This window comes from Archocentrus centrarchus, chromosome 14 (genome assembly GCF_007364275.1).
Source record: "Archocentrus centrarchus isolate MPI-CPG fArcCen1 chromosome 14, fArcCen1, whole genome shotgun sequence".
NCBI lineage: Eukaryota > Metazoa > Chordata > Actinopteri > Cichliformes > Cichlidae > Archocentrus > Archocentrus centrarchus.
Genome location: NC_044359.1, coordinates 19,740,299 through 19,753,534, shown reverse-complemented (window position 1 = coordinate 19,753,534; position 13,236 = coordinate 19,740,299). Strand labels below are relative to the sequence as shown.

General features: G+C 39.9%; 1 protein-coding gene across 3 annotated transcripts in view; it reads right to left on the bottom strand.

Annotated features, from left to right (window-relative positions):
• Positions 1-435: 435 nt before the first annotated feature.
• mink1 (misshapen-like kinase 1) overlaps positions 436-13,236 on the bottom strand; it is a 31,880-nt gene continuing 19,079 nt past the window's right edge. The window contains exons 16-32 of one of the 3 annotated variants that reach the window (XM_030747065.1): positions 12,941-13,207; positions 12,594-12,673; positions 12,376-12,479; positions 12,187-12,278; positions 11,883-11,906; positions 10,739-10,890; positions 10,490-10,607; positions 8,852-8,968; positions 8,494-8,605; positions 8,139-8,288; positions 7,891-8,034; positions 6,970-7,104; positions 6,736-6,836; positions 6,462-6,611; positions 6,216-6,375; positions 5,996-6,135; positions 436-5,625 (exon numbers count right to left, since the gene is read on the bottom strand). In XM_030747065.1, the coding sequence (XP_030602925.1) occupies positions 5,542-5,625; positions 5,996-6,135; positions 6,216-6,375; positions 6,462-6,611; positions 6,736-6,836; positions 6,970-7,104; positions 7,891-8,034; positions 8,139-8,288; positions 8,494-8,605; positions 8,852-8,968; positions 10,490-10,607; positions 10,739-10,890; positions 11,883-11,906; positions 12,187-12,278; positions 12,376-12,479; positions 12,594-12,673; positions 12,941-13,207 (2,130 nt within the window). In that variant the 3' untranslated portion in view covers positions 436-5,541. The remainder of the gene's footprint in view (positions 5,626-5,995; positions 6,136-6,215; positions 6,376-6,461; positions 6,612-6,735; positions 6,837-6,969; positions 7,105-7,890; positions 8,035-8,138; positions 8,289-8,493; positions 8,606-8,851; positions 8,969-10,489; positions 10,608-10,738; positions 10,891-11,882; positions 11,907-12,186; positions 12,279-12,375; positions 12,480-12,593; positions 12,674-12,940; positions 13,208-13,236) is intronic. The other 2 variants (XM_030747067.1, XM_030747066.1) reach the window with 2 other exon arrangements.

Below are 13,236 nucleotides of genomic sequence, written 5' to 3'. Positions count from 1 at the left end.
AAAATTTAAAGGAAATCCATCACTTTCTCTTGTATTTTGATAAGAGTGAAGACAGGCTTCTAACCAGGAAAATTTCACAGGGTGCTGCTATTGGACGACCAGGGGGGAGGGGGGCCCCATGGGATTTTCTGTTTTTAAGTGTGCTGCAGCACTCTTGATTTTGGGAACCACTGAGTTAGGCTATGAAGTCGGCCTTTTTGTTAAGTGGATCCTAAACAGTTGCTTCATAGTAACAAAGGGGAAGTGACAGGGACAAGATGTCCAGGCAGACTTTTAGCACCATGATGTGGCTGAACACTGAAGTACATCTCACTCTGTTCACTGCTATTGTGTTATATGAAAATGATGTCAATCACAAGCCCTTACAGTGGTGATAATGTAATTCAGTGGACATTTATTGCAGTGCAAAGAAAAAACAGTTGATACAGACTCAAATGCGATCAAGGTATTTTATTTTTCAAACAATCTGTATTAAGACATGAATTCATTCAACACAATCTTGAAAGTTTAAAGTTTAGTCTATGAAATACAATCTGGAGTTAATCTCTCACAAGTAACACAGACGCGCACGCACACGAAAACGTTGCAAAGATGTCTTTCTAAAAAACAAACCAAAAAGTTATTTGAAAAAGAACGAGATATTGTGTTTCTGTCCTAAGAGCCATGTCGATGTAGAGCTCCCCATGTTTGAGCTGCCTCGCTCCCAACTACAGCTGCAAATGCAGTCACACGTTATTGATTAGAAATATAAGCTAGAAGAGAAGAGTGCCTCGTGAGAAGATTATCTAATCAGCCATTTATCGATACTTAAGAGTTCATAAAGGCAGTTTTTGGATTATATCAAGCATCCCAGCATGTCGCTGTGTTAAATCGACAGAGAGAAGCAGTTTTGTTTTGTTTTTGTGATTAAAAACAAAAGAAAAGTACTAAATGATTTCTGTAACACAAACCAGCCTACATTAAGTCTGCCAAAGGCCACTGAAGAATCACGACCTACAAGTCACATTCAGATGGACAATTTTTGATCTGTTCAAATGCTTGTATTGCTTTTTTTTTTAATTAAAAAAAAAAAAAAAAGAAAAAAAAAAAAGGACAATGCTGCACACCTACAATTGCTGAATTCGAGATCACACGAATTCAGCAATCAAACTCGGTCCAAGCTTACAGCCAGACTGACGCAAATATTGCCAGGAAACTAATGAGCTGTGAGGTTCAGGTCTTTTGATGGCCATTGGCACAAAATGAAATAGCACTTTCACATCTTAAGGTGCATTTAGGGAAAATCAACAACCGTAACTGCTCTTCTGTCTTCCAGACCGCAACATATTCTAAGAATTTCTGCTGCATGAAAAAAAGACAACAAGCTGAATGTTTGGGAGTGACTTTCTCAGTCGGGATTGATGGCGAATGTCAAAAGGCTTTCATTATTAACATTAATAATTTAGTTGCAACGCTCTACAGAATAACCGCCAACACAAACCATGCGGCTAACATGATAAGAGTTCAGTGTGATGCTATGGCTTTTTGCTTTCTTTTATATGGAAGTGATATTTTTTGTATGCATTTATGGAGTGGTCTGACTAAGCCTTTGCAGAACAACCAAATATTATGGAAGTCAAGTGTTTAAAAAGCGAAATGCACTGATTTTACACATCAAAGCTTGGTGCAGAATGGTGCATCCTGAGTTCTGCTACAATTCTGATGCATTTTGATAAGCTGTCCATCATGCTTTTCTTACAAAGAAGTCAAATTCTTGTTTAAAGCTTCAAAATGAATAGAGATCTTTTTATTCCAGGCATGCAGCCACCTTTTTGTATACTGAAATTGTAGCTTACCCACACTGCAATGCCATGCAATATTTTTTTTTTTGTCTTCAGCCCCAAGTGTCAACTGACATTTTCTTGAAGTGCATCCTGCAAACAGAGTCTGATGTGTAAAATCAGTGGAATTACTTTTTAGACTTCATAAAGATTATCGACTCATCTGTGATGTTTTTCCTTAAAAAAAAAAAAAAAAAACACTTTCTAAAAATAAATTTCAAAGCCAAGAGCCAATAACCCCACACCACAGACTATTAGGCCCCTATCATCATTGTTGTTCTGCCTTTATGATGATCCCTGTCATCTCCTGAGAATATTATGAGCCTGTCAATCCCCCTATAGGCCATTCACACCACAGGCCAGATCCAACACCAGTCTGTGAGTCACCACGAGTGTCTGAATCACAGCCACATCTGACTCCTCTGCTAACAAGAGACTTACATTTCTGTCTAGATAGATTTTTGAGACAGTCCACATACACACAGCTGTCTCTTGCTCAGCTATAACAACTACTAATCACACCCAGACAAGTTTGACGAATGACAATATTTTTGTGTTTGATTCAGCTATAGCTTTGATTTCTCGGCCTTTAAATACATTGTGCTTAGATTAATAGAGTGGTACACACTTTCATATAAATACAAATCTGTCTTGTAGATGTACATTCACTTTTATTTCTCAATATAGACTCATTTACATATTTTATAAAACAGGCTTCTCACGCTACTCTCCCCACTATAACATTACACAACATGTTAAAGAATAAGCGCTTAGGTCATCTGTGCAACCTGAACCTACATTATTTTTTTTAGGAGCAAACATCACACACGCACGCACAGACACACGCGCACACAGTTTAACTTAATGTGTGCACGTTTGGTTTTCTGTACAATGTGACTCACACACATGGCTTTACTCTATGCTGGCTCCCCCTGTGAGTAGATCCTTTACATGTTACACTGGATTAACTAGACATGTATTAACATATCTGTTATTGCAATTCTCTGAACAGATTCTTTTCTATTGATTATTTTAAGTTATAATATATGGTGCAAAAAAAAAAAAAAAAAAAAAAAAGTCCATCTTAAGAGATATTCTGGATTTGACTTAAGTGCACTTAATTGGCACAGGATATTAATCTTAACAAGGGAGCAAATATAATTGTGCCTCTTCTTGTGATTTCATTAAGAGATTTTTGGGGTTGGCAGCGGGCATGGGGGCTCACAACCCTTCCGAAAACATCTCACCTTCCCAACTCCAAGGCACTGCTTAAACTGTAAACATGGCAGATTGATAAAAAAGAAGGATTTGATCATAAAAAGCACAGATGCCAGAGCTCCTGGACGATTGTAGTTGAGACATTTGAAAAGTAGGTCATGGCACATAAAAGATATTTAGGAATAAAAACACATTCGCTTAAGGGGAAAACAACTTTGATACAGTACTATAATCTATTTCAATGGCTTACATGCACACCAAAGTATCCGCGTGAGATATATTTGTAAATGTATGTTTGCTGAAGGTGCTTTCCATGGCGATTTATCTCATAAAATTAACCATCTATTTATAGAACATTTGATTAAACGCTCTGACCTGAATGTACACTGCAGTCTTAATAGCTTTCTTTAATGAATAAAATATCTCCTCAGCTTAACGAGCAAGCTTTAACAAACTTTCCTACAGATCACTAGCTAAGATAACTTTTATGATTCTTTTAATATTCACGTGACAGCTCTGATGAAATAATAAGAAATATTTCCCAGCAGCCAAGTTAAACGTCCACCTGTAGCAGTGCAGCAAACCAAGTGACTCACTGAACAAAAATCCTCTTCCTGATAAGGCTGGGTCGTACTTGTACCGTAGTGTTTGGTGTAGAGGAGCAAACAATCTCTCACTTGGGCAGCTTCCTAAACTAAGCAGATGTCTAATTCCCCTTAAAAAGAGAAAAATACTTATACACTAATGTAGGGGAGGGGAAGAAAAAAGAAAAAAAAAAAAAGTCTGGTCTTTGGGAAATCCAAAGCAGAGATCACAGAATCATAACTTCATTAAAATGTCAGCTGACATTTCGGAACATTAAAGTGAAAGTAAAATCTTGTTTAGTGATCTGTAGGAATAATTTCTTGTTCAGTATCTATAAGCTCCTCTCCCTTTGGCCTTGCTTCATACCTCTGTTGCAAAATATACGGTGAACTTTGGCAGAATTTACAGATATAAAATATATTAAGTCTCGTGAGTTCCAGCCGTGCTCTCCAAAGTGCCTGATGAGATGGAGTCCTCTGTGGTATCGCAGAGTCCCCGTTAATTAAATCTTTCTACTGGCCCAAGACAAATATGACTTCTATCACACAGAGGGCTGTTCTACTGCAATTCTCTGGACAAACACTCACGAAAAAAATCCACACTAACAATAGCCTAAGAACTAAAATATAATACAGTAGAGTAGATCAATGCGGAAGGAGGGTGACAAACCCTCCTACCATGTCTCTGACATCCTCCTCATCATTGTCCTGATACATCTCCCATCCCCTCTCTCTCTCTCCCCTCCAGAGTTGCTGTCATATTCCCGACACTACTAGCCAAATATATGAACTCCCCTGTTCAAAAACTCCACGAGAATATTATATATTGCAATATAATGGCAATGTAATTACAGTGAAATTAAAAATACCAGTATGCTAATACCAATACAGAATCACTACATATAAATATCAAATTTGTGTAGTTTTGTAAATCTATGGAAACAAAAAGTTTAGATATAAGCCTGATGACACAAGTAATTAATGGTTTTGCCTAAACTATAAAAAAGGCAAAGCAGGAAGTTTCACCATACTCAGGATGAGTATGGTGAAACGTCCTCCTTCTGAAGTTTTATTATTTTAATCTTTTTAAAGTTCATTTATTCTGCTTTTGAAGTATTCAAGGCTTACTTGCCAGCGAGTAAGAGCTGATCCATTATTTGCCATTTAGGTCAGAAAAACAAAAAGCAAGACTTCCTGTAACTGTCTACTATGAAGAACAAAAAATATTTAAAGAAGCTACTTCACCCTGACCTTGTCCCTTTCTAACATGTGTCTAATAATTCTTTGAGCCTTCCTGAAACTGTAAAAGCCTCAAACCACTGCAGATGGGCATTCCAGGACTATCATTTCATGTCCCTGCGGCCTGCCGGTGGCTATGCAAGAGGCCTGCAAATGATTTGAATCCAAGTCTAAGGTGCTATGTATTTACAGCTTCATTTTGACATATACTATTAGTAAATAATGCCTTCCTCAAAATGTACTGGAGAACCATCAAGGAATGTTAACATACTTCACAATTAGGAACTAAATAGTTACGACTCAACACAGGTCCACAAAGTAAAATAAATCAAGACAAGAATATATACAATACAAATTAATAGATGGTATTAACATGTGAAGCTCATCAGTTGTTTTTCATGATAACTCGAGGGAGAATGTTTTCAGGGGGCCACGATTGAAACTGCATCTTAAAGAGTGTAAGCTGGAATGGATTTTAAGATTGTTTTTGTATGAATGTGTGCCTGCATGCATGTGTGTGTGTGTGTGTGCCTTTGGATTATGAGTGCTTGAGTGTGGGCTTGCTGGAGAGAAAGAGAGAGTGATGTTCACATTTGGTGCATGCGTTAGCGCAAATTTCGGATGCACTTCCTTCTTCAAATCCTGCTTGGTTTTCCACACTAACCAGAGCGGCTGCTCTTTCACCAGTTCATGATGCAGTTTCTGTTCAAGGTCATGAAGTAAACCTGGCTGCTGCCTCCAGACCGCACTGACGCGAAAAACACCTAAGGACAGACACGATTGAGATTCATGTTAGTAACATCTTTAAAAAGGAATATTGAGCTACATCCAGGAGCTGCTCAACTTGGCTTAAAGGTGTTATTGGCTGGGACCACTTCCTGGTGCAGTAACATCGAGGTAATCGCTGTTTCATACATGTAACTCTTCATGCATCTCATGAGTTTCAAGGTTCTGGTGGAAAGATTATTTTCTTTCTAGCTGACTAGTCAAGCTAGCTGCACACCTCTACAATCAGTGGCTATGCTAAGCTAACCAGCTGTGGGCTCTGTGTTCATACTTGGCATGCAGACAGAAAGGTAGAGTTGGCCTTCTACAACTCTTGTGTAATTGCCCCACGAGTGTTTCTATCTTCACCTTGTCATTTCTCTCACAGAGGAACTTCAGCCGCTGAGCTCTTTTGTGCATGAAAACGCCGTCCAAGTGGCCAGTCTCCACAGAGCGGATCTCAATGGCCTTTTCTCCCCAACCCATGATCTGGTTTGAGCAGATATGAGCTGCAGAGCACAGTGTAACATTAGTACTGGATAAGCCAATTACAGTCTATACAGTTCATACTGTTGGGTTTGACGCATACCAACAGATGTAGGCATCTCGCCCCACTGCAGGACAACATCCTTGATTATGCGCCCGTAGGTGTTGACGTAGACACCCTCGTCTTCGTAGCACAGCAGCATCTCCATGCCATCTGAGCTGGGCAGGAACACGATTGCGTGCGGTGTCACTTGGCTCTGGATCTGTTTAAGATAAAAACCCAAAGGGATAAGCGCCTGTCTGTTTCATATACTACAAACTGTTGCTGTCTGACAGCCATAAAACTTACATGAACAGGAACATAAATGTCATAGTTGTTTCCAGAGTCCACATCAATGGCATGGAAGCCAGCGCAAGACCCATAGATGACCTTCAACCTCTGGCCTTCTTCCACTGTCAGGTCAACCAAGACAGGCCTGTGTGGCAGGTCTGAAAAAGACTGATTTGAAGGGGTGGAGGGGGCAGAGGCAGAAATTAAGAATGAGAAGATAATCAACATGAATGCACTTCTGGTTGACTGACCTTGCATAACTAATCCAGCTCACAGAAAAGGGGAGACTTACCTTGAAGGCCATAAATTTGTGATAAGGTTTGGGCGCCCAAGCATAAACTTCCACCGCATTCTTCAGAGCAATCACCAGGAACTTTATCCTCTCATATTTCACTACAAAGAACAACCACAAGGCCATCTGACATCAGACACTTGTAATTAATAATTTACTGTGCAAAATGCATTCATCACAATTTCTTGGAATTTAATAAACAGCAGTGATAAAAAGCCATCATCTGTCACTCACCCACTTTGTAGTGTACACAGCCCTCCATCTCTCCCACTGTGGTCCAACCCTGCTTCTTTTCTACCTCAGGATCATTGTGGAGGATCTTATTCCTTAGCCATGCCAGGTAGTAGACACGCACTTTGTTTTTCTTGCCTAATAGACAGAGAGAGAGAGAGAGAGATCAATTACAAATGGGACTACATTGTAGTAATTATTTAAGTGCATTTATATAGTGTGGTTACATTAAAAAAAAAAAAACACCATGCAAATAAAGACTGGGAGATGGCAAAATGGATTTCATATGAGAATAATTATTTTTGTCATTATATCATTAATGTCTAACTTAAATGTCCCTTTCCAACTGTAAATAAGTGATTATTTCTTATAAAAATGTGTCTAAAATATCTGACTAAAGTATCAACACTCAACCAAATGTCGTCATAAGATACCCAATTTAAATGTGGCTCCTATCTCTGTGTGGCAATACACAGTCCCCAGTGCTCCACTCACTGAAAGTCCTGTTCTGACCACTTGCAGATGGATCTTTACCTTCCACACAAAAGGCGTGGCATGCCCCCACTAACAGTGCATTTAAAATGCACATGAAATGAAATTCAAGTTGAAGGGTTATTCTTTTAGACACAGCAGAGGAAATCCAGAACATGTTTCACAGTTTTAAGAACAGTCAATGCATAAAACAGAAGGAGCTGCAAAGAGCTGCACAGGGGAGACCGCCTTTGTAGGGGAAAACAGCCACCTTGTGTCAGTATTTCCAAAGCCTAATAATTTCTATAGAAAGAAGCTTTCTTAATATTTTTAAGTGCAATGTAACAGTAATGGCATCCAGTGTAAGTAATTCCATTAAAAAGAATGGTCTTATGCCCAAAGGACTGACGGCTTTAACCAGCTGCAGCAACAGCAATGAGCAGCAGTTGTGACCTGATATAGTGATGAGCAGGTTGAGGCCCTCCAGGACGTCCATCTGCTGGAACCTGCGGGAGTTAATGAGGGGGTACACCTTGCCCTGACCACTACGATCCAGTAGCTTCAAACCATTCTCTGTGCCCACCAAAAGGTTCACACCTACGGAAACACACACACACACACACACACACACACACACACATCAGTAACAGCGTTTGCATTTTGTATTTACATTTTTTGCACTATTTTGAATTGGTTCTTACCCCAAAGTGCAGCACACAGGATCTCAGAGTTAAATCTCTTCTTGTACTTGCGGATTTCTGGTGTGTCATTGGGGGGGCGCGTGTTGGTGGGATTGACGTTCACCATAGATCCTTTCCTCACTTCCATCTTCAGCTGCTCAAACCTGGAGCCTACACATACATAGAAGCAGCAATGGGAATGGTGTATTTGAAGAAGGAAAACACAAACCATGACAAACTAATACAAGATATAAACAAATGTCCCAATCATCCTATTTAAAATCAACAGTACATCCATTAACAAGTTTAGACTTTTTTTTAGGTAAATGAAAAATATTCTTGAGCAAAAACCCAAGGTTAAACTAGTGTCACTCACCACTGACAGACATGTTATCCCCAGTACCTCCTGGTGACTGATACATGCCCAGATCCACAAAGGTGGTGAAAGAGGATTTGCCAGATGCCTTAACTAAACCTCTGGACTGATACTGGTAGAGCAGAACAGGTATGTTAGTTATTCAATGTTTTTTTAAGTCAACATTTGGTCTGAAGATACGTAGATATTTGTTATAACTGCTTATGTGGCAACAAAATACCTTTATAATTATCAGTAATGAAGTTCTTAAAGACATTCAATTATGGGTGGACTTCATGACGGATCTGATGGCAAATGTAGAACACATTTGGGGGGGGGGGGGGGGGGGGGTGATATACTTAGCATCAGTAACACTTACATCATAAACAGAGTCCTTCCCAGGAGAAGAGTGAGTGGCTGAGTCAGTGGGGGAGTGTGACGGCTGCACCACATCTGGCAAGTTAGTGTATCCGTTATGGCTCCGCTTCTCTGGGGTCTTTCAGTTGAAATAAACACAAACACAAAAATTACTAAGTATTACATAATGATATGACACACTTAGATTGCACCAATTACTAGGAGATTTGGCAGACACAGTGACCCAAGTCTGAAAAGTTACCTTAAGTTCTTAATACTGTAACAATCAGCCAGTTGTGCCTTTTTGTGTGATGTGATATGCAGTTGTTAATTAGATCCAGCTGTAAAGTTCATCCTGGATTTTGTTCAGTTTTCTGTCTCCATTATCTGAATAACTCCAAATCATTCTTTGATTTGTAAAGGTTCCGTCATGCACAGCCACTTGATGCTTTCCAAATCTAATTTATTTTTACAGCCACATTAAGGAAAAATGAGTAATAAAGAAACACAAAGACACAGAGAGTAAAACAAAAGTCTCTAAACTGACAACCTACAAACTGCTAAAGCGATTCTTTCCTTAAAAAAAAAAAAAAAAAACTTCCTTCACAAGTTTATGATAAATTAAACCCTATATGTCCTTAAAACCATATCTTACACATTCTCAGGAATTAATGTGAAGACTCATCTGCACAGTGGCATAAAATGTGATCCTGTCAAGCTATTATTTGACCAACCCAGGGGGTTGAAGAACTATGACTGTTGTAATGTGCTGCAGAGGGATGCAGTGCTGCCAGTGGGAATGGTGTTAGGACTTGCTATAAAAACTGAAAGCATTTGCACTGTATAAGTGACGACAATCAGCATTCTTCCTCTGTGCTCTCAATCTGTTGTGTTTGTGGGGTTTCACAGTCAGACCCACCCCTCCTCATCACATCCCGTTGTCTGAAACCAAGATGGCGACTGTGGAAATGCTATTCTCGAGGCTTCAAAAACTAATGGCTGACATCACGGCAGCGACGTCCACCTTTTATACTGTCTACGGTACAACTATGCCTTGTCACAAATGCACATTTTGTACACTTTCAAATACACACACAAAACTGCTGCACTTCGATAAAAGCCGACAACTCGTTTATGAGCCACCTGGAAGACGCATGCTGTCACAGCTGTCTCCCCAAAGAACTCAAAGATTTCTGACAAGCAAACTCAGGCTGCCTTTAGGCGATATACAGACTAAAATAAAAGCAGTAAAGACAAAAGAATCACAAAAGTCACCAAACAACAGATGTGCAATACAGAAGCCGTGGTTTTGTAACATTACAGTCGACTGATACGCAGCACAGTGTTCTACGTGTTTCGGTTTCTGATGAATTTGTTTCTGAGTGCTTGTTGAGCACTGCTGCAAAATGCTGAATCTTTGCTATTAGTGTGTACCGGTGAAATCTGAATGCCAGCAATTTTTTCTGCTATCATATTTATTTATGCACGTACCATGGCTCCACATTGTTTATATATATGTAAAAAGCATAACACTACTGATGTAATCGGACCAGAGGCCCTTGTCTTGCTGCTTTATAATATTCTTTGACACAAATTGGGTTGAATTTCTCCATGAACTCACAATGCATTTTAAGCATCATTACATATACAGATGACTCACCCTCTGAACCAGCATGGTCTGATCCCCATAGCTTCCAGCTTGCTCTCCTTCTCCCACCTCGCCCTCATCTTCATGAACCACCATAGTGTTGACTGAATCAGTGTCTGCATCTCTGTGGCTGAAATCAGGATGACGTAGGATGCGGTTTTTACAGAAGAACTGCACTCTTCATTTAAAAGCAAAGTTCACAAATGGAAACAATTTGCTGATCCCTGAACTGTAAGCATTTGTTGGTGGTGGTGGTGTTACCGATCTGTGGGGCTTTCCTCCTCCTCTGCTCCCTCGCCGCTCTCACTTTCTTCGCTGCTCTCGCTGCTTTCTGAAGAGGACGAGTAATCATTGGCTTTGACCGGGGGTCTCGGCGGCTCCTCAGCACGCTCCTTGGCAAAGAGGCCATGGTCCTATACAGACGGTTTTAAACATAATCTCAGCTATCAAAGAAAATTGCAACTAACACAACAGGATTATACAAAATGTGTTTCCCCACACATTGTCTTTATTTGGTTGGGCCACCCAGGTAAAAAAAAAAAAAAACAAAAAAAAAACAAAAAAAAATTTATATATATATATATATATATATATATATATATATATATATATATATATATATATATATATATATATATATATATATATATATATATATATATATATATAATTTATTTTTTTTTTTTTGCCTTTAAGAGAGTATAACTGCCCAATTAGTGTACAATGTCCTTGCCTTTGGCCCCTCACATATAATTTTTCCCTACTGGCATGCAGACCAGTTGTGGTGACTGTTCACCCAGTCAGATTTCAACTTCACCATCTTGGACTGCAGCTGGTGAGATCCAGTGCAAGCTGGATCCCAATAGCAGAGCAAGTGAGGGTGAGGGTCACTCAACAAACCTGCAGAGCAGTCAGAAGCTGAAGTCCAAGACAGTCTAATGTAGTCAGAAATTCACTGTCAGCTGAACATAAGCTGTATAACCAATATTATTTAATAATATAAAAAGCATGCGTGCCTCCTTTTGTGTGCTCACAGAGCGAATGAACACCCTCCCAAAGTAAAAACTGCTGCTGCCACACATAAATCTAATTCTATGGGAAACACTTTATGTACTATGAATACTCAAGACAGTTGGTGAGAACGGCATCAGGATGATGAGCTAGGAGACAGTAGCAATGCAAACGACTCAAAATGGATGCAGGTGTTTAATGAAAGGTGTTCAAATTGCAACAAAATACATGCAAACTCTTTAAAAAGGATTTTATAGAAGGAAATTTAATTTATTCCAATTTACGTGAAAGAAGGCAATGTAGAGCATGCCATTAATTCTGTATAAACACTGACAGTAAATGCAAATGCCAAGTCATGCAGAAGCATCACAACCAAAGAGACAGTGATACTAACCTCCCCTATAGCTCTCTTGTAACTCTGCACATTTAAGATAAAGTCAACAAACAGGGATTTGAAAAAAGAGAAGCATGAGGGGAAATATCAGAAGTGGCTCAGGAGTAAAGTTAAAGTGAGCAGAAAACCTCAAGTTAGTTTCTTTTAATTCATTTACAGAACAGATGCATTTAAGTTAAAACTAAGCGTAAGCACAGCATGTTAGTGTGATTTGTTTTATAAATGCTTTTTTGTGGCAAGCATCCCTTTCAGTTATGTTAAAGCTAGCTTTATAAGTATTCATAGTGAAGAGACAGCCACTTACAGCAGGACGCCCAGGTCGGGAGGAGGTTCGAGATTCTCCTGGCTTATGACGAGGATCGTGGGAGAGAATGGGCGAATCCATTTTGGAGGAACCTGAAAATAACGTCATAGAGAGTAGTTATGATTCTGAAAATAATCCTACTGCAAAGACAGTCTGCTGAGAAATGGCACTGGGGAGATGGGCGCTCACTAAGGATGCGATGCCTCTCTAAAGAGCCCGTCTGGGGAAGATTGGATATGATGCTCATGCTGTCTCCTCTCTCCCAGCGATCATTGCGACTCAGATCTGGATTACTGCCATGAGGTTACAGTGAGGATAAAAATCAATTACATCAAGTTGTCATAACTACTTACCATATAAAAAGGTACTGAATTAAATAAATATCAGCATGTGGCTGTCTGCAGTACCTAGCTCTTACTGGGTGCCTTATGCCAGATGTTAGGTTGGTGTTGAGAGCTGTGGCAATAGATGCTGTCCTCTGTGGAATCTGAGAAAAACAACAGCAAAGTCTTAAATTTTTCAGGCAACAGTAATTTTCATAAAGACTTTAGACCAACCAGTTGGAGACACACAAAAGCTTTGATCATATCAATTTATTCCTCAGTTTGATTAATAGTTTTTCCTAGATCTAAGCAAATGACCTCCACATACTAACACCAGCTACTCTTCGAGTCTAATACAGTCGAGGTAAGAAAAGAGTTCAAACTGGGGTCGTACACCAACTACCAAGGCAAAAACTTCTGCTGGGTCTTACCTTGGGTGGGAGTTCTACATCTGGCAGGCGGATCCAAGGGCCACGATCCTCTCTAATTTGGTGTGCCTGTGGTGCCTGGGTTTCAGAAGTAGGGTCTGAGTTTTGACGCACTAGCTCTCTGGAGTGGATAGGGCGGGGGGTGGGGGTGAGAGAGGGATCCTGGGTAGGGAAGGCGGACATGGTCTTAGTGGGCTGGTCACAGAGTGACTGGGAGCGAGGGACAGGGGCAGCATAAGGCTTCAGTGGAACCAAGTGAGCCATCTGGAACTGCAGGAGACAGCAGCAACAGCACACCA